This window comes from Pogoniulus pusillus, chromosome 18 (assembly GCF_015220805.1).
Source record: "Pogoniulus pusillus isolate bPogPus1 chromosome 18, bPogPus1.pri, whole genome shotgun sequence".
Taxonomy (NCBI): domain Eukaryota; kingdom Metazoa; phylum Chordata; class Aves; order Piciformes; family Lybiidae; genus Pogoniulus; species Pogoniulus pusillus.
In genome coordinates, this window is record NC_087281.1 from 16,304,433 (window position 1) to 16,329,863 (window position 25,431).

Consider the following 25,431-nt stretch of genomic DNA (forward strand, 5'->3'; position numbering starts at 1 on the left):
ACGCCTGATTTCATCATCATTTTCTCCTCTGCACTTTGACTCCAGTCACTTAGGATTAGAGGTTTAGGAGGCAGGCAAGTCCTTCATGAGATTACAAAATGTAGTGCTCTGAACTGTACACATTAACCTCTTAATGATTTCAGTAGGGTTTTGCTGGCATTCTTGACTATGTTATTAAATGCCTGTCTGCATCTTGTTGGGATCAGGCTTCAAAAATGTCACTCTGGCTCCATTTTCCAGATCTAAAATGAGGTAAACAGAATTTCCTCACTTAAAGGCTGTTGGGAGATTAAAAGTATTTAATTTTTCTCTCTTCCATGCTCAAAATCATTAGGCTGCTCAGTAATTATAGCACAATATTATATAAGAACTTAGATAAATTTGGTCACTGAATAGATTTGATAATAGCATGAGGATATAATTATGCAATAACATACTGAGGAGAAAGCTCTTTGCAACCCTGGACCTAATTGCTATGGTTTTGTGTAGAAGGAATAACCATTATCATTTTCATCATCAATATAATCCCTTCCAACCTCACCCACTCTGTGATTATAATAAGTAATACTTGTCTAATAAGTAATACTTGTCCTTTAAGTGTCTTATACTTGTCTAATAAGTAATACTTGTCTTTTAAGTGCCTTAAACAGTTTAAGGGATCTCCTTGGTTTTGGCTAGGAGAGGCTTTACTGGTATTTCAGAACATTCACTAGCTGCTGGATGCATATTTTTATTTGCTCATGTTTGTTTCCTTTGTGCAACTGGGCTGAGAATCTTTTAAGGACTAAGGGGTCTATTCAGCACTGACCTAAATGCTTAGTATTAGTGAAGCTTAATGTTTAACATACATCACCACGCATCTTGCTGAAACTTTATTTTATTGCAGTCTGATTCTTCCTTAGTTTTGGTCCTTAGAACATTCTGTGCCCTTTGTTTCATTATTGTAATCAATCCTCAAAATGACTAAAGTGTATAGACAGGCCACAAGCTAACTCTATAAACAATACTTTTCCCTTTCAATCCAGTAATAAGCAGATTCAGTCTTGCTCAACAATGCTGCTGTGCATTGTTGCAGGAAAATTGTGTTCCATTGATATAGCTTTTTCAAAAGGAAATATTTCATGTGGTGTTGCAGCCATAAAGCAAATGAAAAACTTTGAATTTTAGAGTCAAATTAGACACAGCAAGAATTTAACTGTAGTGAAACAGAAGGCATCAGCACAACTTTAATATGAATTATCAATACTTTGATTGTTTTATCTTAGATGTTGACTTGAAAAGAGAGGTCCTCCTAAAGCATAAAGCCTGTCAGGAAGTGTCGTGGTAGGCTGGGTAGGCCCAAAATAGGCTTAATACATGTACTGGCATGCCTAGGCATGTTTTTCTGCTCCACCAGAGAAGCAAGCGCGGGAAATAAGACAAAAGACCTGGAGCCACTAAGCCTAAGGACTCTGGCCTGATCAGACTTGTCTTGGTCTTGTAGTAAACAAGGTGCACACACTTAGCTTGTGCCTGCCTTGTGCAAGGCCTATGTGTTCCCCAAATTTGGGTAAAGCAAATCTATGGCTTTGCCTAACATGGTAAGGCTTGGCTAATTGCCAAACTGTTCCCCATATATGTCTCATGAGCCAGACAGAATAGGATCAAGTCACTGATACTTATCTTGCTATAACAGCAAGAAAAACAGATTTTGGGAGAGGGGCAGGGGGAAGTGGTGTTGTTTTTTAATTGCTTCATGCATTTCTTGAACGTTCAGGGAGAAAAACTGTCAGGTTTTTAACTGACTTTTTCTAGATAGGCTTCAATTGTAAGATATTCTTTGACAAACTGTAGGCCAGAGTTTGTTTCTTTCTTTCTTTCTTTCTTTCTTTCTTTCTTTCTTTCTTTCTTTCTTTCTTTCTTTCTTTCTTTCTTCCTTCCTTCCTTCCTTCCTTCCTTCCTTCCTTCCTTCCTTTCTTCCTTCCTTTCTTCCTTCCTTTCTTTCCTTCCTTCCTTCCTCCTTTCCTTTCCTTTCCTTTCCTTTCCTTTCCTTTCCTTTCCTTTCCTTTCCTTTCCTTTCCTTTCCTTTCCTTTCCTTTCCTTTCCTTTCCTTTCCTTTCCTTTCCTTTCCTTTCCTTTCCTTTCCTTTCCTTTCCTTTCCTTTCCTTTCCTTTCCTTTCTTCCTTTCTCAGCACACATGCCCTCATGGACAACTGGTAAATGCTACAAGAGCATACAGGATGCTCTGATAGAACTGGATAAAACAAGGATACCATTGGCTTATACTAAAAATTAATCAAACCAATATCATAAAATCTCATATTACAGTTGTCTTCCTTCACTGAACTTTTTCTGTGCTGTTCTTTCTACCTAAGTCTGTATTTTCAGAAGACAGTGTAGAATTTGGCCTTGCTGCAATTGCAATATTTTTTCAAACCTTAAAATCTCTCACATGACTCAAGATTAGCAAAAGTATCTTAGGCTGAGTGATAATACTGTCCTTTTGTACTTCTGATAGCTTTGTTAGGCTGATTGAGAGTCAGTGGGTGAAAATAAGACTCCAATTTTGATTGATGAGTCAGATGACATAGTTGAGAAAAAGTAGGACACTGCAGCTTGTGTTCCTTCTAAGTGGATAAAAATAAAGGACTAAATTTCCAAAAGATTCAGGTCACTGAAGTAGACTTTGGTATTCATTATAGCAGGTGCATGTGGCAGTAGTACCCATGGGCTGCTCCAGATGTTGGTTCAGCAAGGCATTGAATTACGCTTACTGAAATTTAACTCTGCTGAGGCAGATGGGTTGCCTGGAAAATTCACCTTTCCAAATAGCCTGGCTAGCAAGGAGTATCACAAATTAGATGATTTTGCTTGTGCCTCTTCATTTGTGAATGTGGGCCTTGAGCAATGAGGAGTAAATGTCATGGCTGGGGGTTTCTGATACAATGCTTTGGTTTGTGCTGCACTCCTAGTGAAAAGGTATCAGGCCTCAGAGGTATCAGGACTGACCACAGGAAGACATGGAGTTGCTCTAGAGGAATGAGGAGGGCACAGTTCCTTCTTCAGTGTTCCCCCCCACCATGTAAAGCATCTGCCCTGTGAAAAGGCTTGCCTGGGCTCTCCATCCTACTAGGACAGATGTAGGAAAGTATTGGAACAGCTTAGAGATAAATATTAAGCTCCTTCAGTGTGGGATAACTGCCTAGCTTATTGTGGGACAGGAAAGCAATTTGATTTACCATGCTTTGGAGCTAAGGTAATTAACAGTCAGCAGGTGTTTGTGTTAAATGAAGATCTGTGAAGCTGGCCTGCCAGAGACCTGAAGTGGAGAGGTCCTTATGAAGATAAGACAGCCCTGTTTTGGTTAAAATGGAGGAAGCAAGGCTAAAATAACACTAACACCCAATTTCAAAGCAGACTTTGAGAGCCAGGGTGCCCAAACAAAGACTTTTGCCTAATTCACCACAGTTTTAATACTAATATTGCTCTCCTCAATATGCTAATGAGAAAAAATAAGTACATGGTAAACATGACTATGTTATTCAGCTTTCCTCCTAAATCATGCTAATTGTCACCTAGAAGACAGGAACAGCCTGGCCTAGGATATAAAACCCATGAAAAGGAGATCTCTTGGTGTGTGGTGTAGCAGCACTGCATCAGGGTGTGGGCACTGTTTCCAGCACCAAGGTTTATGTAAGGTGCAGCATGGCTGGCATCAGCAGCAACAGCTGAGAGGGAAAACCAGAGAAAAGGACAGTCAACCGGCTGTGCTTCTTTCCCTCCACCCAAGGCAGGGCCACCCTTCTTGCTGAGAATTGCACCTTCAACATGCAGCTGAATTTTGCTGCACTTCTATTGCATATCAGAGCTACTGCAAAGGTTCACCTCTCTGACTGTGTCACACAATACTCAGGATTTATTAACTTGAGATCATCTTGCAATTAGTGCCTTTACCACCAACAATCCTGAATCTGTTGTATCTGTTGCTTTGAGCGATTAAACCGTTTGATTAACTTTCTGAACCTGTGCCAGTGCATGTCCTTGTTGATACACTGGAAAAAGAGAGCCACATTTTAATTTTGCCAAATAGCTACAGCAAGACTCCTGAGCTCTGAGACAGGCAGACACTGGGGGACATTAGCTGTAAAGTGACATTCAGACTGTAGGATCCATCCAGTACAGTAAATGCTCAAGGTCAGACACAAGGGTTGTTTTCAGGTGCAACAGGATCTAAGTTAGAGTGAGTTTTATATATTAGAGACCAGCAAACAATCTCTAAGGTGGGTTTCTCTTTAGAGATTTAGATTCTCTAGGAGAAATAAACAACTTTCTGTACATCCTATGCATCAGCTATGGCTGCAGCAGGAAAGAGAGAACCTTTCCCACAGAAGAAACCCTTACTTCTTGGGCTGCATCTAAACAGCATCCAAAAGTCATCCTGCCTTGTGGTCCTTGTATGATCCACATACAGGCAGCCACATGCAGTACCAGACCTCCTACTTTAGCAAGTAACTTGGTCTGAAGGAGATGTGCAATTACCAGAAGATCTCATATGGGCTGGGATTGTTGCAAGCATCCAGAACTTCACTTTTACAAAGGACATCAGCTTCAAAAACATCTCCAGTCACCTGAGCCCAATTGCCCAATGTGGAGTCAAAGAGAAGTCAGTATCAGGACCAGGTTTCAGCACACCTGCTCAAATGCAAGAAGTTCAAGTATCCACCCTGCACCCTAATTACCTAGGTCAGGGAGGCCTTGGAGAGCAGTGCTGTGCTGTACTGTGTACACATGCTGTGGCCCAAGAAAACAAACTCAAATGGAGTTGGAGCAGAAAGCTATTTTGGCAAGTTAATGTGACCTTTTCATGAATGGGTGAGAGTCTGTGTTAACGATCAGCCAACACCTCACCACTGCTGGGTCCTGGTTTACTTCTACATATCCCACTGTGACATAAGTCCAACTCAGCCAGCTGAATAAAAATGATTACACAAGTACACAAATTCTATGGCGATGCAGACTGAACTAAAAGAGGCAAAAAGACCTACAAATACTCAAAATGTCAACAGTAAACTAAGAAACTGGAACTGGGCCTCAACTAAGCAAAACCAGAAATCATGGAAATATGACTTAACTACTGAAAAATGTGATTACAGGCAGGCCATTGAGTGGGCAATCCTTTCTGGGGCTATGTCTTTTGAGTCACTCGGAAAGCTGGTAGGCTTTGCTGGCACCACTGTTTCCCCCAAGAACCAGTACAGTGTCCCTGAGACAAAATAAAGATCAGTCCCAGAGGTGAGAAGATCAGGAGAAAGGCTTGGACACCCACAGCAGTACGAGTATACCTTGGCTACCACATTCTTTTATTTCTCTCCACAATCATCTTTAACACCAGGCTGCCAAGAAAGGGCAAGAGGTACCAAAAACTTTTACAGACTAGAAGAAAGAGATACAAACAATTTTATTTTCAGTATAAAGTATTGAGTATCTTAAATATTTTTCCTTTTTTTCAACATTTTGAACAAGAGGCTAGAAAGGCTTGATTCTGCTGGCTGGCTGCCCCATGGCATAAGAGGGCAAGGTCACTTTATTTAAAACACTGATTTTTATTTAATGTAATGTTCCAATGAGGTCACATTGACATCCTGAATTGTCTGGGCTATCACATTCCATCAGTATTAACATGATCCTACAAATCATGGGTACAAGACATGGCACAACTTAGACTATCAGTGAAAAGTTAGACTATAAAAGTGGAAAGGCACACTGTATATATACTAATATAAATCCATACATGTATATAGACAAATGCAGGTATTTATCCACATATATGCAGCCCTCATCCCACTCTAAAAGTGACCAAGTTCCTTTTTGAATACTTCCATTGTGTAAACCTGAAAGCAAGTACACATGAAATTCATTTTTCCAAGAGATAAAATGCTTATCTTATTAAAAGAGTTATCTATCAGTTATTCCACTTAGACACCACTATCATTGGTTAAATATGAATAATTAGTGCAGCTCTAAGTCAAATTACATTTATGCTGAACACGGCATGACTCACTTCAGAAAGAAATTGTGCCTGACTATGCATATAAACTTCCTTGACTCTAAATACTACTACTCCATGACATAAACCTCTCTCTGTATATAGTCCACTAACCAAACACATTCATTCTTTTGCTATGCTCATCATTCATCTTAACCACTGTGGATAGTGTTGCAGCATTAAACTAACACAACGGGTGACAAAGCTGGTGAGAGGCCTGGAACACAGCCCTATGAGGAGAGGCTGAGGGAGCTGGGGGTGTGCAGCCTGGAGAAGAGGAGTCTCGGGGGTGACCTCATTGCTGTCTGCAACTACCTGAAGGGAGGTTGTAGCCAGGTGGGGGTTGGTCTCTTCTGCCAGGCAACCAGCAACAGAACAAGGGGACACAGTCTCAAGTTGTGCCAGGGTAGGTCTAGGCTGGATGTTAGGAGGAAGTTCTTCACAGAGAGAGTGATTTCCCATTGGAATGGGCTGCCCAGGGAGGTGGTGGAGGCACCATCCCTGGAGGTATCACAGTATCACAGTATCATCAGGGTTAGAAGAGACCTCACAGATCATCAAGTCCAACCCTTTACCACAGAGCTCAAGGATAGACCATGGCACCAAGTGCCACGTCCAATCCTGCCTTGAACAGCTCCAGGGATGGCGACTCCACCACCTGCCCGGGCAGCCTATTCCAGTGTCCAATGACTCTCTCAGTGAAGAACTTTCTCCTCACCTCAAGCCTAAATCTCCCCTGGCGCAGCCTGAGGCTGTGTCCTCTTGTTTTGGCTTTGGCCACCTGAGAGAAGAGAGCAACCTCCTCCTGGCCACAACCACCCCTCAGGTAGTTGTAGACAGCAATAAGGTCACCCCTGAGCCTCTAAACAATCCCAGCTCCCTCAGCCTCTCCTCACACGGCTTGTGCTTAAGGCCTCTCAGCAGCCTCGTCGCCCTTCTCTGGACACGCTCAAGCATCTAAGGTGTTCAAGCAAAGCCTGGATGAGGCACTTAGTGCCATGGTCTAGTTGACTGGATAGGGCTGGGTGCTAGGTTGGCCTGGATGATCTTGGAGGTCTCTTCCAACCTGGCTGATTCTATGATTCTATGAACAGAATAATTTTGGTTGGTTGGTTTGTTTTTGAGGAAGCCACTAAATCTCAAGTCTTCTCCCCCTCCCTCTTAAGTAGAATGCATCCAGATAGGATATTGGAAACAGCACAAACACAGATTTCACTGACTTGCTTCACACTCTTTTTGATGTCTTGAGGAATACTAATGACCCTTCCCCAGGTCACCTAGTCAAACACCTCTGCTAAAACTATCAGGTTCCTCAGTGGCATGTCCAGGTGGGTTTTGAAAGTCTCCAGAGAAGGAGACTCCACAACCTCTCTGGTTCAACCCACTCCTCCTCAGCACCACCTCTGTTCACTGTACTATGAGCTCATGCTATAGGTGTGCCAAAGCAAAACAGGTTTGTCAGGACAAGTATTGCCTAGTAACTGATTTTATTTACCCTCCTCCTCAGGACTTAAAGTACTTCTGCATAATTATTTATGCTTTTTCTTTGAGAACAACATTTTTAGTCTAATACTGGTAACAAAATGTTTGTGGTTTTGCCATGAGACCACCCTTCTGGAAAAAAATATAATCCTTCCAGTCAACTTGAGAGTTTCTGTGTATGAATCACTTTCAGTGACTTATTTGTGACTAAAATGTTTTATAGTTTTGATATTAACAACAGTGCCAAACAAGGTGTTTGACCAGATTCTTCCCCCCCCCACCCTGCACCACTCCCTCCAGGGCCAAAAGCAGAGTGATTAGAACAGTAGAGCCCAAAACCAGTGTCAACTCTCCTCTTTGCTATATGCCACTGAGCACAGGTGCAGTGCAGATTCTGTTCAACAGAGTCTTCCTTGTCTTCCTAGCCCAGGAAACTTCCAAGTGTGGAAGGCTTATAAAAATGGATACTGAATGATTCACAAAAACATAAAACTGAAGGAGATTTGTAAATAAAAATCTTCCTCCACCCATTCACACTTCCCTTTCACCACTGAAGAGAGGTGTGTTCTTAAGCAAATATTTTCTAAGCTTTAAGCAAATATTTGGCATGAAGGTTGGGAAAATACTGGTCTCCAGCAAAGATGTGCCGATTCCTTACCATGACTGCAACTGTACCTGCCAGATGTTGCATTATGAAATCATTGCATCTGGCAACATGAGTACATTTGATCAAAATGGAGCCCAGTATGTCACACACACTGGTGGAGGTACTCAGACATTTGAAATTTGAAGGAACGAGTGACTAAGTAATTACGTGGCATTAGTCAAGCATATTAGATTGGTCAATGAGGTTCCTTGACCTCTTTTTCTGTAATGATGCTCAAATGCATGCTGTTTCAGTGCAATATTCTTTGCAATACTCCCTTCGAAAGATTGTCTACATTACATTCTTTCAGACACCATCCATTAATTGTCATTGTTATTTAGATTGACTTTTCCCTACACATCAGTGGTTTACTGCCAAAAAAACCCAAACAACAAAAAATCCCAACCCAACCCAACCAACCAAAAAAGCCCCAAACAAACTGAACAAAACCCAACCCAAAACATTTTAAAGATATATTGATGCTGATGAAAGGTGCTGAAGTAGTGGTATAGGGATATAGGATTCTCTACCTTTGCCTGTCCTGCCAATTAACTTCTGGATATGCAGCATAGTTTTTGTTCAGTAGCTCATCTCAAATGCCTCCAATAATTTCATTCTGCTACACCTGTGTTCAGTGCAACAATTCACACATACAAATACTTTGGAACCATTTACTTTGCAATAGTTCAGGAGCTCAACTGAGGGAAAGCTTATCACCATGTCCCTCACTGGCTGCATGATCACATGAGCATGCAAGAGGTTGACATAGACACACATACACATTTTTAGACCAGAACACATGTGCAGTCCTGCCATGGCATTAAAGGTCTGCTTGCTTGGCCTGTCTTGTTTGGACCTACCACATCCTCCAAGGGCACCATTTTGAGAATCCAGGCAGCTGCTTTTTGCATGCATCAACACATTTGTATTTTGACCATGAAACAAGGAAAGGGAGATTGGGGTGGGATGGCTGGAACAAATCAGCTGTTGCTGGCAGTGGGGAATGGATAAGGAACTGCATGATCCATGATGCCAGGACAGATTTACCCCATACTCCAGTGTAACTATTGTATAGAGGGAAATGTTGACACATCTTAAATTTCTAGCATGAAAAATCATTTTGTGCCTATTATTTTTCTACTATTTCTCCATTTTAGTCCTACTAAAGCTTAAAGAGGTGCCTAATAGCTTAAGAGAGATTGCTGGATTTGGTTGACTGAACTCACTAGTTGAGTCTCAGGAAGTTTCTAATTGCAAGCTGCTACTTTGTCTTTGTGACTGTGGAAGTTGCCATCAGCTGAGATGTGAAAGGGAAGAGGCAGAGCCCTTAAGGATGGAACCAGCTAAACTCTCCTTTAGCAGAAGCTGCCTTTATTCACCTTGAGGTACATTTTGGCAAGTTACAGTTTTCACTCCTTTCACGTTGTGGAGAATTTGTTAGCAGGTTGATGGCGTGATTGCCATGCAGAGTTTGAGATGGATGGAGAAAGAAGTACTTGAAGTGAAACTGAAGATCACTGGTTTGGACCACACAGAGGGCTAGACGGACAGCACATTTGTAGCGATCATGGTTGTTATTCTGAGCACTAGCTGGGTATTTAGTACCATTAAAAAGTAAGCATCTCCAGAAGCCTAGCACAGGAGCAGAGACTCGTGGAGCTTGAGTGGGCACCTAGTCCAAAACAGTCCCCAGGCATGTCCCAGAGAACTCGAGGGAGGACATTAATGCCCGCCAGCAGGGCTCGTCCTTGAATGCATCACGTCCGAACAGAAATCCTGGCTCCTGCTTCAAGCTGCTGCCTCTCTGGCGTTACCTTCTGCTGTTTTGCCCAGTGCTTTTTCAAATGTGATAAAAACCAAAACAAACCTAAGCCAAAAAACCCCTCACATTTCTGCGCTTGGAGTTTCTCACTGTAGTGTGGGGGGAACAGCGCCGCAAGCCAATCTCCAAAGGCACTTTTGCGCAAACGGGAAAGAAACCTCCGCGAAGCGTCTGGCCGCAGAGAACCAGAGGTTTCGCAGCCAGCTTCGCTGAACGGCAGCTGGGGCTCCCGGCTCGCCTACGCCTGCCTGGGTGACGGGCAAACCGAGCGCAAACGCTGCTTCAGGCAGCGGTAGGGGCGTGCAAGGCTGCGGGGCCGGGCCGAGGCGGGCGGTTGGCGGCAGCAGGCCGCCCTGAGCCGCGGTACCTGCGCCGTGCGGCCACGTGAGCGCCACATCAGCGCCGCTCCGCGCCTTCACAGCCAGCGGCCGCGCAGAGGGCAGGCGGCGGCCGGGCTCCTACCCCCTGCAAAGCCTCGGCTCCCCTCGGCGCACCGGTCCGGGGTGCAGCCGGCCCCGGCTCGGAAAGATGCTGCAGTCGCTGGCGGGCAGTTCCTGCGTCCGGCTGGTGGAGCAGCACCGCTCGGCTTGGTGCTTCGCCCTGCTGGTGCTGGGCTACCTGCTCTACCTGGTGTTCGGCGCTGTGGTCTTCTCCTCGGTGGAGCTGCCTTACGAAGACCTTCTGCGCCAGGAGCTGGGGAAGCTGAAGCAGCGCTTCTTGGAAGATCACGCTTGCCTTTCGGAGCAGCAGCTGGAGGAGTTCCTGATGCGGGTGCTGGAGGCCAGCAACTACGGCGTCTCGGTGCTCAGCAACGCCTCGGGCAACTGGAACTGGGACTTCACGTCCTCGCTTTTCTTCGCCAGCACCGTCCTCTCCACCACGGGTAAGGGAGCGCAAGTCGACCCGGAGCTGGAGGCCTTCCGGGGAGGCCCGGACCCCTCAGGGCCGCGCAGGGGCGGAGGGGCTGCCGTGGGGCCGTCTCCCCCTGTGTCGTGAGGGCGAGGGCAGCCAGGCCGGCGGGCGCGGGGGCCGGGGCCTGCTGCCCCCACTTGGGGCTCCGCACCTCGGGGCAGATGGAGGGCCGGCCTCCGCGCCAGCTCCGCGGCCCTGCGCGCCGGGGGAGTGCCGGCGGTGGGTGTGCTGCGGGGCGATCTTTCCTTCCCAAACTCTTGTGTGAGAAGCTGTTTTACGTAAGGTGTGTTTTAAACCCGTCCTGTTTCGCGTTGAGAGCCAACTTGCCTGCTCCCCCTCACCTTGACAGTTCTGGTACTTGTGAAAACCCGTGCAGGTACCCGCCTTTTTCTTTGAACTTTTGAGCGCTTTTAAGGGTGTCCCTTTAAGCTCTTGGTCTCCTGTACATTTCTTTCAGTCTGGGTTGAGGGGGGGGGAATTGCTAATCTAGGTGTAGTGAGTGAAATTTCAGTTTCATATTTAACCATCGTTTCCAGTTTAACGTTGCCAAGTGGAAGGCTAGAAGATGACGCTCGCTTGTTTCCAGATAGCAGCTGGCGTTGGTGTTGTGAAACCCTGGGAGTACGCGTTCCTTGGGCAGTAGTTTTTACAAGCACTTGCTTTCACAGCAGGCACGTTTCGTGTAAGGTTGTAGTGGGCAGCCGTCTTGTAAAGGGTGAGCGCAGGCATTCCTGCTGGAAGCTGAACTGCTGATTTGAGCGAGGCTCACTGAAATGAGGGATAAAAGCTGCTTGAGTAAGAAAAGCTTTAAAAGAATTGCCCTGAAATTAATGCAGCCGAAGAACTTTGACTCTTGACATTACATTGATGCTGCTATGAAAGATGCAGTGGTTTGTTTTTTTCCTCCTCTCCTGCCCCTAAATGAGCACTTTTATATTGTGGGAAGTATAATCAATTGATATAAATAATGACACTTAATATTTTATTTACTTGATCTCATTTTGGTGCTTCCTGATTGATTTTGAACAGGCAGTGCTTGTCCTAAAAATAGTTGTCATTGAGTATACAGATCAGGATGTCTGCTTGTTATAATGATTTTGGCTTCTTTAAAACACACAAAAAAAGGTAAAATAGGGTTATGGGTGTCCTAGTAACACACACACACAGAGCCCCTGGTAAACTAGAGTTGGAGTTTGTAAGTATTGAGGATGTGACATGCTTGTGATGAATACTTTCAATGAAAAAGCTTCTCAGCATTAATCAGTGTATAGTAATGCAGTTGGTGAGAAAAGCATGGGATTATGGTCATATTTAAAATGTTTCTCTTTTTTTTTTCCCCTCAGTAAAACTACAAAGCAATTTAACCATAGGATGCTGAATTGGTTTTATGATGCCCATTTTCATTTCTAATCATACCACAGCAGTACTATAAAATGTAGATTATTTTGTCCAAGAGCTACTTTTGTATGGAAATTATTTTTGTCTGTAAAATAATAACCCTTTTTTAAAAAGAACATTATGAAAGGGTTCTGATAAAAAGGTTATTTGTTCTGATCCAGGGTAGTGTATGTGACCTCTCAGATTTTTAATCACAGAAACCAACTCTGTAGTCTCTGCAGTTCATTATTTTTAAATCTGACAATATCGATTGCTGAGATGAATCAATCAAAAAATGTGACAATCAGAACATCACAGATGGGAATGAGTTGGTAACACTCGAGTACTGCCTGCTGACACAGCTACACGATGCTTGGATGTGGTAGTACAGTTCAGGCAGAATTACCTCTTTCCCACTGCACATCTTTAGGAGCAAGGCATAACTTGGCCCTGCGTATTTGGATGATTTGATCATAGAGAGCTCACAAAGAAAGTTTTGAAAGCATAAGTTACTGTTGTCCAAATGGAAAACGTTTTAGAAAACTCCACTAAGTGGTGTGTGCTTAGAAAACAGAGGTCTGAAATGCTTGCATAATTGTTGTTTCTATGAATATCACAAACTGAAGTTCATCAATAATCACTTATGTAATAGACCAGGCATCAAATGGTGGTACTTTGTTCTATCACAGGATCATTATGGTTGGAAAATACCTTTAAGACAGAGTTCAATTGTAACCCAATTACCATGACTACTAAAGTATATCCTGAAGCAGCACTTATACGTGCTTCTTGAACACCTCCAGGGATGATGACTCCACCACCTCCCTGGGCAGCCTGTTCCAATGCCTCACCACTCTCTCAGTAAAGAATTTTTTCCCAATGTTCAATCTGAACTTCCACTGGCACAACTTCAGCCTATTTCCTCTTGTCATCTTTCCAGTTACCTGGGAGAAGAGACCACCACTGGCCTCACTAAAAACTCCTTTCACATAGGTGTAGAGAGCATAAGATCTCCCCTTAGGTTTCTCTTCTCCAGGCTAAACAACCTCACTTCCCTCAGCTGCTCCTTGTATGACATGCCCTTCCAAATGCCTCACTAGCCTTGTTGTCCAAGGCTTTGGGTTCAGCCTCTCTTAACAAAATCTTCCTGTTTTATGTAGCAGCCTTTAGCTGTACTTATTTCCTGTTTAATATAAATAAGAACTTGTACAAATAGACAAGTATAAATCCAGACCAATGCAATATGTCCTACACGTGGTCAAATTCTTCCCAAGTCTTTGACCATTTGAAAAATGCTGTCTTATTCCAAACAGCACACCTGAAATGCCCTCTCTTTGCTGGGTACAGTAGGACAAGTGCAGAAAAGATGTCCCGAATACTGATGATACCAACTGAGGGTTCCTTCTGTGCACAAGGAAAATTGCAGGGAGCACTGGGATGTTCCTTAAGCTGACCGAGTGTGGCTGTCGTTCATCATGTAAATAAATGCACACCTACCCCTTGTACTGAGGACAAGGCTTATTTTCTTTCTCAGCCTTTTTAGTTTCCCAAAATAAAGCATGTGTTTAATTTTAGTATCCCCTACTCCCTTTTTTGTTCACTCTCATCCTCATTATATTCTTCAGCTTTTCACAAGAGAAAATCCTTGACATGAGCTAAGAATGTGGGAAAAAAAATCTTAAGGTAGTTTGCAGGATAAACACAGTAAGACAGATTGTTACTTGAAGTCAGTTGATGTTGTTGCATGCATGAACTGTCACAGGATTGTCACAAACTGCTTGAAGGATAGGCAAACAAAGGGCAGTGGAATAGACTGGAGGTGAGGCTTCAGCAGGCTATAGCAGTGACTGGCAGCAGGTTTCTCTTCTAAGGACTTTCTTCCTCTCTATGCAGCTTAAGCAGCCATACAGAATGACGTGTGAGCAGTGTGCAATGTGGTCATTGTTGACAATGTAAGCACTAAGACAGCTGTTACCTTGAAACTGTATGGTTAAGGGCCAGTAAAGGAGCAATACATCTTTCAAGGAAAGCTTTACATTCAAGTTAAATAGCTTATATGAATCTTACTGACAAGCAGTATGAGGATTGATGCATGTATGGTTTAATCACAGAATGCGTTAGGTTGGAAGACACCTTGTCCAGTGCCCCTGCAGTGAGCAGGGACATCCCCAACTAGATTAGGTTGCTCAGAAATGTCTCCAGGAATGGGGCCTCTACCACCTCCCTGGGCAACCTGTTCTGGTGTTCTGCCACCCCCACCAATTAGTAAGACTTAGGTCTGGTTCTCCTAAGCATTACTGCTGATGATTTGCAAGAGACTCTAAACTGCATTAATATAGGTGATTTGCAAGGGAATCTGAACTATACCTTTATTTATGAAAGGGACCAGGCTGGGAGATTGTATTTGAGTTAGTGAATGTAGTGTAACAGAAATGTGCAGCCCATATGAAGATAGCAGAGCCAGAGAAACCTGTCTCAATTGTTTCGTCCACATTTTTTTTTGTCAAGAAGTTCAGTTTATTGCTTTTCTACCCCCTTGGAAGAGCCCCACACCCAGTGCACATCCAGTGCATGATACAGATCTTAAGAAATCTATAGAAGATTACAGCATGTTGTGAAAGCATCATGATGTTTTTGTGTATTGGGTTTGGCTGAACTGGAGTTAATTCTCCCCAGAGCATCTTTCTAGTGCTGTGCTTTGCAGTGCTGTAGCTGGGTATTGATAACACCAGTGTTTTGGCTGCCACTGTCCCAAGCACCCAGGCTGTGTTTTTCCAACATTCATCCCTCCCGCAGTAGGCTGAGGGGTGGGGAGGGTCTTGGGAGCAGACACAGCTGGGCCTGCTGACCCAAACTGACCAAAGGGATATTCCATGCCACATGACAAGCTCAGATAGAGGAGCTAAGTGAAAGAAGGAAGTATGGAGACACTCCTTGATGGCGTTTGTCCTCTGGAGCAACGACTACATGTATTGAAGCCCTGCTTCCCAGGAAATGACTGAACATCCTCTGCTGATGAGAAGCAGAGAATATCATCTTTGCTGTTGCTTCCACATGCGGCCTTTGCTTTTGCTTATCATCCCCTTAAATTGTTTCTACCTTGAATCAAGAGTCTTTGGTTATATTTTCGCTCTTCCCTGTCCATCTAAGAAGGGAGTGATAGAGCGGCTTTGGTGGGCACCTGGCCTCCAGACAGGGTCAAACCACCACACATTTTAATGCTCCGCTGTAAAATTCCTATGCTCTTACATTTGAGAGGCTACGTGGGTCTTTTATACATTGTGAAAGAATGTGAATTTAATGCAAAATGCAGATCTTATTTTGTTGACATCAGAATATGTAGCTTTCATCACCAAAGGTGTTGTTATTAGCTCATTAATGCACACCAAATAAATACATTTTATAATTCATACCAAATATATATGTAGTCGTTTGCATTAAGGTTCTCTGTTGACTCTTGTATGAAAGCTTACAAACTTTGTGGTGACTTCAGATCACATCAGTTTCATTCGTAGTTACCTCTGACTCAGGCAGAAAACTGAGGCTTCATTGCACTACTTCTCTGACTGTAGCACTCCTAGATAATTTAAATATGTGTGATAAAATTGAGCTATTGAACAGGACAGGGATGCCAAACTTTGGGAAGGATCTTTGTTTCTTTTTAAAGACTTGTTTGTTACTTAGCAACAACATCTACAGAAAAAGGTAATTTGCTGGGGATGATCCAGGAGACAAAGCAAGATTGTGCTGTGCCCTGCATCAGAGTGGTTTTTATACTGGAACGCTTCTAAGAAAAGCAAAGGAAATGAAGAAGTAGGTTGAGAAAGATGCCAGGAGAGAAGGATTACATTCAATAGGCCAACTGTTTGGGCACTGACTTAGGATGTGAGGAACCACATTCTTTTTCCCTTCTTTGCCTGGAGGAATTTGAACCCCTGCCCCAGCAGAATGGCTGAATGCTACACGGTGTTCTGGGACAGTGTAACATAACTACTGTCCCCAAGGTTATTGCCTTCCAGATCGATCCTAGACTAGCCTGGAACCAGACATCCCACCTCTCAGTTTAATTAGTATAAATGTAAAGTGAAAGAGTCATTCTGTCTGCCTGTGTGCTTGCTTTCCTCTCAGGAAAAAAATCTTTTTAGTTTGTACACTGTAGGAACAGCTCCAGATTTGCTGCTATCATATTCTAGTCTGGCCTCAGGGCTATGATGCTGTCTTCTGGGATGTTAACAGGTTTCGGTTGGATTCTGCCTGATATTATTTGCAGGACAAGGATATGAACTAAGATTTTCTATCTGTCTTTAGAAAGAGGAGACAAAAAGATTACTGTCTAGGGAAGCTGTAAGATGTGGTATGATGAGTATGTATGTCCTAATACTGAGATAGTAGGTTGGATATTTCTGTTTTCCATGTCCCATAAAAACATGGAAACATTCAATTAGAATAAAATAAATAGATAAAAACAAACCAGAAAAGAGATTTGACAAGCTTAAAAAAAAAAAAAAAATGATCAGGCAAACCCACAAACTTCCTCCCCCCCCCAAACAAACAAAAAATGTCCTGTATGAATATCTTCATAATACCTGTATTTGTCAACGTTAATAATAATAAACTGTTGGGGAAGGACATTAGGCTCTGTGCATCAGGACAAAACTCACTCTTTAGTCACCAGAAATGACACCTACAGCCAGCAGATTGTTCATGTTATCTCATGTGCATCCAAAACAAAGGGACAAAGTTCTTATTTTCTCTACTAAGGTAGGTAGTAGCAGAGAGGAATCAGACCCTTCCCATCTTGTGCTCCAAGCAGGGTGGCAGTTCCTGCCTGGCTTCTTATGTGAGTACAGCAAACAGCTGTGCTAATCTCCAGCTTGTGCTTGCTGACACAAAGGGTGGCAAGAGAAGCTCTAATCTAATGTTTATACTTTACAGGCCAATAAGTAGTAAAAACCATTTCCTGGCAGAAATCAAAGAAGCCATGGAGTAGTGTGATTATACTGTTTGGAGCAGTGCTGGCTGCTGACGAATGGAGTGTCTCTCTTAGAAGCTCAGTTCTCACTTTCTGTATTCTACTGTACTACCTGCCTTACTGAATTCCCTGTGATGAGGAACCAGCCCAGCATCTCTTTCAGTGAAGGACTGCAGCTGCTGCCTCTCTAATTCATTTGTGTCAGGTCCAGAGTCATTCTTCCTCTGCTGAAATACAAAAACAAGAATAAAACCAAAATCAAATGACAAAATGAGTCCATTGAAATTTACATGATACACACAGCGTAACTGGGGTCAGGACTGAGTTACTGATGTTCTGTTCTGGACTTACTAATTGACTAATTTTTTTGTAAATTATACCTTTTACTTTTTCTCTGTTTATTTCCTGGTTTATATGTGTTAAAATTATTTGCTAGTTGTCATAGATTGTGTAGTCTCCTGTTGCTCTATTAGAATTACTCTGTTTACCTTTATTCCGTTCTGTAGTACTTCTTTATTGAAAGGAAGAGAGTAATCTCCAAAAAAATAGCCTTTCATTAAAGTTTCTCTTTGTAATCCTTTTGTGAAGCTGGAGTTTCTATTAACAATTCTACTGACATCTCCAAACCCTAAGGTGAATTTTATGTATGCTTTCAGAGTGAGACTTCTAAAACTTACCAAGCCAGTCTTCCAGTTTCTGATCATTGCTCAGTAGGATTTTCGAGTTTACATGAGTGCAATTTAAAATAAGTCTTCTTTCAAATCTCTGTTTTCTCCTGTTTTTACATTTATTTCTTGGTGATGTTTGTGTTCATTCTTTGTTTCACTTAGGCTCATTCCATTATTGTTTTAATAAACTGGGATTTTGTTGTGGGTTTTTTTTTAATAAAAGAATCTCATAATGTATGAAAAAATATCTACTTTAGCTGCTGCTTCTGGTTAGTTATAAAGTAGGTCAAAAGCTGCTAAAATATATGAAGACCAGGATATTTCTTGGCACATGCAAAAGTGTAATTTTAGCCATTTGAGAAAATATAGGATATCTATGAGACTTTTTGGTGCCTTCAGGATTAAAGAATAACAATAAAGTTTCTTCAAATTAGGTATCTAAACTACCACTCTCTCTAGTTCTGACCCCAGCTACTTGAAGTTATCATATTTGTACAAAATTGAACCAGATTCCTTCAGTAGTTACTGATGACGACCTAGAAGACCCTAAGAGAAGTATCACAGTTTGCTTTTTCACTTAAGGACCTAGCTAAAAACTTAAACAGATTGCATTTCTTGCGAGGACAAAATAGTGATGTAGTCCTTGTAAAGAGCAGGGCCAAAAAGAATGGATGGAGCAAAGTTTTTCCAGTGGCTGTGGTTCATAAAAATATCAGAATTGCTTTTACAAGATCATATAGATTTTCTCTCCTCTGGTAAGAAAAAATGAAACACAGTAATTTCTGAAGACACAGAACTTCCTTTGAGGAAAAGCACATATGAATCAAAGCAGTTCACCAACTGTCACCAGACCTCAAGTGTTTACTAACCAGTGTTTCCTAAGTGTTGCCATAGTCTGTACTCTGAGTGGATTCTGTGTCAGTAGTTTAAGCAGCTGTAGAAGGTATCAGCATATCTGAGGAACTGAGGGAATGCAGAAGTGGAAGCAAGGAGATCACTTAAGCAGTATTTCCTGACAGCAGCTGAGGGAAGAGGCTAGGCTAGGCAGCAGGTTTTGCCAGTGGAACAAGCTGACCCAGTAGTCTTTCTCTGGTTGTGTGTGAGAAAGTGAGGCTGTGCCCTTCGACAGTTGCATATTCTTTACCAGTAGAAACTTTAACAGTAGCTTTTCATCTTTCTCCTGAAAAAACATGAGAAATCCTGAAAATTCAAGTGGTTGTGCTAACAGAGAATAGAGGCTTTGTGCATCTTACTGCCCTCTACTTCAAAGTGAAAACTTCTGGAGCAACCAGAACTTCTATACAGAATGTTTCAAGCAACATTTAATACTATTAGAAATCAGGGATTTGAGAGAGTTCATACCATGAACATGGCGTTTTGACATGTCTTTCACTCCTTGTGTGTTTTATGATCCATGTGCTGAATGTATTTTCTGAACATGTTAAAGGGAACTTGAAAAGTTAAACTATAAAGGTTAACATATACCTTTGAATTTCATCCTGTGTCTAGTATCCCCTTTTGCATCTCTCAGTTATTTAGATTCTTAAATCAAATTAGGTAAACAACCTTAAATCCTTCAACAGTAGTTACTTCACAAATGGTTTCTAAGAGTAGAAATGTGAGTTGATTTAAGAAGGGGAGAGGCACCAGCCAGAACTAGTTGCTGAAATAGTAGGGTTAAGACATACATTGTACTGTTCTTTACTCTTACTAGTGATAGGTGAATTTTGCTTCAGAATTCTAGCTTTTGTGAATGAAAGTTTATTTCAGGCAGCACTTAGATTTTAGAGTTGGTTTCTTTGCTATATTGCCTATATGATATTGCAAGTTGTAGCATGCTAAAATGATCAGTTCTGGACTCCTCAATTCAAGAGAGGTGTTGAAATACTGAAACATGTCCAGAGAAGGGCAACGAAGCTGGTGTGAGGCTTGGAACACAGCCCTGTGAGGAGAGGCTGAGGGAGCTGGGGGTGTTTGGCCTGGAGAAGAGGAGGCTCAGGGGTGACCTCATTGCTGTCTACAACTACCTGAAGGGAGGCTGTAGCCAGGTGGGAGTTGGTCTCTTCTGCCAGGCAACCAGCAACAGAACAAGAGGACACAGTCTCAAGTTGTGCTGGGGGAGGTCTAGGCTGGATGTTAGGAAGTTCTTCCCAGAGAGAGTGATTGGCATTGGAATGGGCTGCCCAGGGAGGTGGTGGAATCGCTGTGCCTGGAGGTGTTCAAGCAAAGCCTGGCTGATGCACTTAGTGCCATGGTCTAGTTGATTGGATAGGGCTGGGTGCTAGGTTGGACTGAATGATTTTGGAGGTCTCTTCCAACCTGGTTAGCTTGATGATGATGTTGATGATGATGACAGTAAAAGGAATCCCCCAACTTTACTGAAAATATTTTATTCTTGATTCAGTATTTACACTAAAGGCACTGCATTTAGCTGGCATGACTGCGTGCTATTAAAATAGCAAATAAGTTACACTTTTGCTTCAGCATGTTTCCTGCAATGTTAGTAAAAGCTGTGAACCAGGCTTTTCATATGGTAATATGTGATGAGACTAAAAGTATGAACGTGTGGTCTGTTGGGAAAAGAAATATAGTCTGCCCTACAGAAAACTATGCAACTAGGAAGCCTGTTGGGAATTCTGTCACAAGGCATATGTGTTTTGGCATCTTCTTTTCTGCAGTAATGTGCCTAAGGATGATACATGAGTACCCTGAAGCTAAGCAAAATGCAGAATTATAGGGAAAAAAAGGTTTTCTGTATCAAAGAAAAAGGAGTCAGACAGCTTGACAAGAAGTGTAAAATTTACTATTTCAGAAAGTTCCTCTCCCTTTACACAGAAGGGTTAAATGCACACTAAAACTAGCAGTTATTTGAAAATACAAGATTTCTTAGCATTTGAAAGAGGCAAATACTCCAGAGGACCTCAAGTGATGGCAGCACTGGCTGGAATGGGGCTTATGTGTGTTTTTATTTTAAAGCCTGTACTGAATTGTCCCTTATGTCACACTTGCTCTTTTACTTTCTTTGTTGTTTTAAACCTACATTGCACCCTATGAAAACATATTTAAAAGCTCAGTCAAGCTTTTAAAATGTGATTGGCAAGTTTAGACATTGCAACATGCAGTATTAGTGCCAAAGTCCAGAGGCAAGCTAGAGTAGGTGTCCTCCTTTGTTTACAGTATAGTTTGAAAAGGAAGTTGTTGCTTGAGTCAGTAAATGCAAAGGCAAGGCAAAGATTCTGATTTCACTTTCTTCTCAACAGGCTAGCATCATGTCTTCAAAAAAAGCTGCAGTGAAAGAAACCCTTTGTGTTTAGAAAGGAGCAATGTGTTCGGTGATCTGCTGGAAAAAAAAAAAGTAGATTGAACGTTCATGTCTTGGGAGATTCATTATACAGTCCTGTACATCTCACATCACGAGAGGGGAAAAAGAGCCTTAAAAAATCCTTCTTGAATTTAAGGTTAATATAAGAAACTCATGAAATCTCTCTCTATAAAAGCAGCTATCTACCCAAATATCTGCTGGGCAAGAATGGCATAGACTTTATACTTCGAAGCCTACAACCTAAAGAAAATGAATAAACCCTAAAGTAAACCAGAGAACTTCATTTTTTCAGAGTTTTGAAAGCTCTGGGCTGTGTGATTTAATAATGTGTGACTAAATTTAGAAGACTTCACAGGATGCTTTCTACATGTTTTCATATCTAAATTTTTGTTTCTTGTTGGAATGCTGACTCGGCAGTATAACAAGAAAGACCAAGGCACAAAGATCTATCATTGTGCTATTATTTCTAAGTGCTAGGTACTGTAAACTGTAAGAGTGATGGGCAGGAGTGCAAAATGCTGTAAATCATTTGACTGTTTAAGAGTGAAGGTGTTTTGTGTGAAGGTAGGAGATTATTTATTTTACTTAGGTGTGTTTGCACATCTGGTTAGAAATCCAGGTCCTCAACCTAGCTTCTGGTCCACTGCTGCAACTCCATTTGGGCAAGCAAAGAACTGTGAATGTTACATGTTGTGGCATTATGTGACTCAACAATTCATGTTAACAGAAAAATGTAAGGGCAGACTTCTGCCTTAGTAATATTAGAGGAAATTGCAGCTACTCGCATAGAGACTTAGAGAAGACATATCTAAGCATGTAGTACACATTTTTGTATCTGTCCTTTTGTGGAGACTCCAACAATATTGCTGCTCTTTCAGGAAATTGTTTGGTTGTGTACTGCATCTGGAAAACAAACTCAAGGCCAGTTGGTACAGCTGACATAACTTTTGAAATGTGCAAGTAGCCTCTCTGGGAAGAGGGCAGCATTTGCTGTGCTTTAGCATGCTGATTGTCTCTCATTATACCTAGTAAAACATTTGTTCAGGGTCATGTAGAACAAAATGGGCTGAACCTACCAACAACTCTGCCAGTATGAGGAATGTTTGCTTGGATTCCTGATTCCTACCCTATGGTCCAGACTTATTTCCTGTGCTAGAAGTGTTGCTTAGTGTGACACAACAGTAAGCGAACTCTGTTTATAAGACTGGAGGAAATAACTAGATGAAAGCACTGGAAGAATAAAAAAACCTGTGGCCAAATTAACAGCAGATAAGCATCTTAGATGTATCAGAAGGGAGCTGGCAACCTAAGAACACATTTCCTGTAATGATAATGTATCTGACTATTGCTGGCTGCTCCTTCTAAAGGAGCATATTTCATAGCATACAATCTTGCATTCATTAATTGCCCCTTCCATAACAGGAGATTGATGTACTTCTGTTGTGTGTATTTCTTAGTCACTGTAGTGATTTTTTGCTGTTTGTGTTAAATTGATGTGCTTCTGTTTTGCTTTATAGTCTGTTTCTGACAAATAGCTCTTAAAACAGAAGACAGAAATAGGATTTATTTGTTTGCAAATTCATTATGTTTACCTACTGATAGACATATGTGTCCTGGTTTTGGCTGGGATAGGGTTAATTTTCCTCCCAGTAGTTGGTATAGTGCTGTGTTTAGGATTTGGGATGTGAATAATGTTGATAATGCCCTGATGACACACTGCTGAGCAGTGCTTATGCTAAGGAAAGGCCATTTCTGCTTCTCACACTACCCCACCAGCAAGTGGGCTGCTGGGGGTGCACAAGAAATTGGAAAGGACAGTCAGAACAGCTGACCCAGACTTACCAAAGGGATATTCCGTACCATATGACATATAAGTATCTTATAAAGATAGACAAGGACTGTGTGTTTTCCTCTGCCAAACAAGGGAGCTGATTCTAGTAATTTTCCTGAGTTCCACATATTAAATCAATAACAATATTAGAAGTATAAATTCCTATTCCCCTGCTGTATCTAGTCTTCCCTGCAAAGTTGCATTTTAGTGCAAAGATGCTCTTTAAATTCCATCACATGAAATTGCCTAGTTTTTTAATGTTGTGTGCTAATTACTTATCATCCATAAGCTGCATTAATTGTTTTCATGCTTTATTCTTTCTGGTGGTGCAATAAAGCCATATTTGTTTCAGAATTGGAGGTGGGAAGCATACTAATATGCAGCTGGTTGTTCAATTTTATTCCTAGATAGCAGCTCATTTCAGTGAAGAAATGTTAACTCACCAAGTCTAGATGGGTGTTCTTCACTAATTGGATACATGATTAAAGCACTGCAGTAAATGCTCCAGCAACGCGTTCAAAGCTTTTGACTCATCTCAAGGTGAATTTGGGATGGTAACAGATGCAAAGTGTAATTTTTTAGAAAGCTCTTCCTCGTAAAATGTGCCAGGCTTCAAGTGGAGTGCCATACTACACAGGTGCTGGGCTCAGCAGCAACAGCTGGTGCATCTCTGTGGTACATCATGCATAAACAAGGTCTTTCAAGTGACAGAAGGCTGAAATAATTGACAGAAATTTGGGATCTCTTACTTGAAAATTGGAGGGGATGGGGAAAGAGAAAATTGCAGCACAAAATCAAGCCACAGTTCCACACCTTTTCCTGAAAGGAAGAGCTCAATCTATTACCAGTCTCTTCAGAAAGTGCGTATCCTCTCTGCTTCAGTGCTAAGTCTGAGCTGCTAAAATGAGTGCAGACTGCCAGATCTGAAGACAAAATCTGGAAACATTACTGTTGTGTAAGATATGTCACCTCTATGCTGCAGTCAAGGTGAAAGTCTCATCATGCTTTTTGCCATGTTAACACAAGAAATTTAGAAGATTGCTATGATGGACAAGCTACTGGCTAAATCTTGTTTTCCTTCTCCTGGCCTTTCTGCTAAAACATTGTCCAGTTAGCATTATTTTTTTCCCCTGCTTTGAATATATCAGGGTGTGAATCCCAAGAACTGCAGAAGGGCTTGTACCCCATTCAAAACATTGAAGTTGGTGTTGAAGTTCTTAAGGAGGTTTTTTATGAACTTGTTTCTTTGGTTGCAATTTAATCTTAGTGCTTAGGGGCTTTTAAAAAATCAGTTATTGTGGGAATGCTGCTGTAACAGTGCAAAAACCCATCATGAAAGACCAGCACAGAACCTTGTCTTGTTCTCTAACATTTCTGAGGACTACAAGTAAAGCTTTCCTAATAAAGCTAATTTGTATTTCTTCTTTATCAAATTTCTGGGATTACAGAATTTGTTCTGTGAGAAAACATTCATGGTAAAGTAGTCTATTTGTGGGCCCTCTGCTTTGATACAGATATTTGACCATCTGTTGCCTAGCAGGCAAGTAAACCAATAAAAGAATAATTGGAATTTTACTGGCTAGATTCTCATGGAAGCCCTCAGGAAATCTCACCTGTCTTTTGACCTGTTGGTTAGATTTTATTTAGCAGATACTCATCAATTTAGTATATTTTTTTTCCTACATTAACAATGGAATACAAGATAACAGGATAAATAACTGTTGAAACAAGGTGCAGGTTTCTTTACTTAGGCTAAGTCTTTGCTAGAGACCAGTCTAAAGATGTGGGCTTCATATGTTTTGGATAGGTGTTTCTGGAAATGTGCTTTTACTGTGAAGTTTGGGATATGTGTGTGGGGGGAATACCCTGGTTTAATTGCTCTTTAACCCTTATAGGTTTAGCATATCACAGTAAAGGATGTTCTTGATGATTGGTTTGGCAGGATCTGTGTAGCTTACAGCAAAGGTTTGAAAAGCACTCTTGAAGGGTACATGGGTGTACTTTGCCAGCTGAGTGCCTGGAAAAACAAATCCCTTCCTGCAGAGAGCATGTTCTTTTCAAAGACATGTTTACTAGCCATGGAATGGTGTATGTTCCTCACTTGGGAGTCCTGCTTCTTTTGTCTCCTATGTGATAGGTACCCTTCTGACAATGTGTTTCCATATAGACTGTGCTGGAAGGGCCTAACAGTTCCCTTGGGGTGATCATGTCTACTTTACTCATACATAATGTATCCAGGCAGGATTAGCAAGATCTGATGTCTGTTGGTGATGTGAAAGCATGCTATCATTTTCCACTTAAGGGTGCTGTCTTGAGTTGGATTTCTTTCTGATATTTTTGTTGAGATGAGATAGTAATGCATCAAACACTTATT

The 25,431-nt window shown here is 41.9% G+C and overlaps 1 protein-coding gene across 1 annotated transcript in view; it reads left to right on the plus strand.

Annotated features, from left to right (window-relative positions):
• Positions 1–10,126: 10,126 nt before the first annotated feature.
• KCNK1 (potassium two pore domain channel subfamily K member 1) overlaps positions 10,127–25,431 on the plus strand; it is a 29,282-nt gene continuing 13,977 nt past the window's right edge. The window contains exon 1 of the mRNA XM_064158547.1: positions 10,127–10,858. Within this exon, the coding sequence (XP_064014617.1) occupies positions 10,504–10,858 (355 nt within the window). The 5' untranslated portion in view covers positions 10,127–10,503. The remainder of the gene's footprint in view (positions 10,859–25,431) is intronic.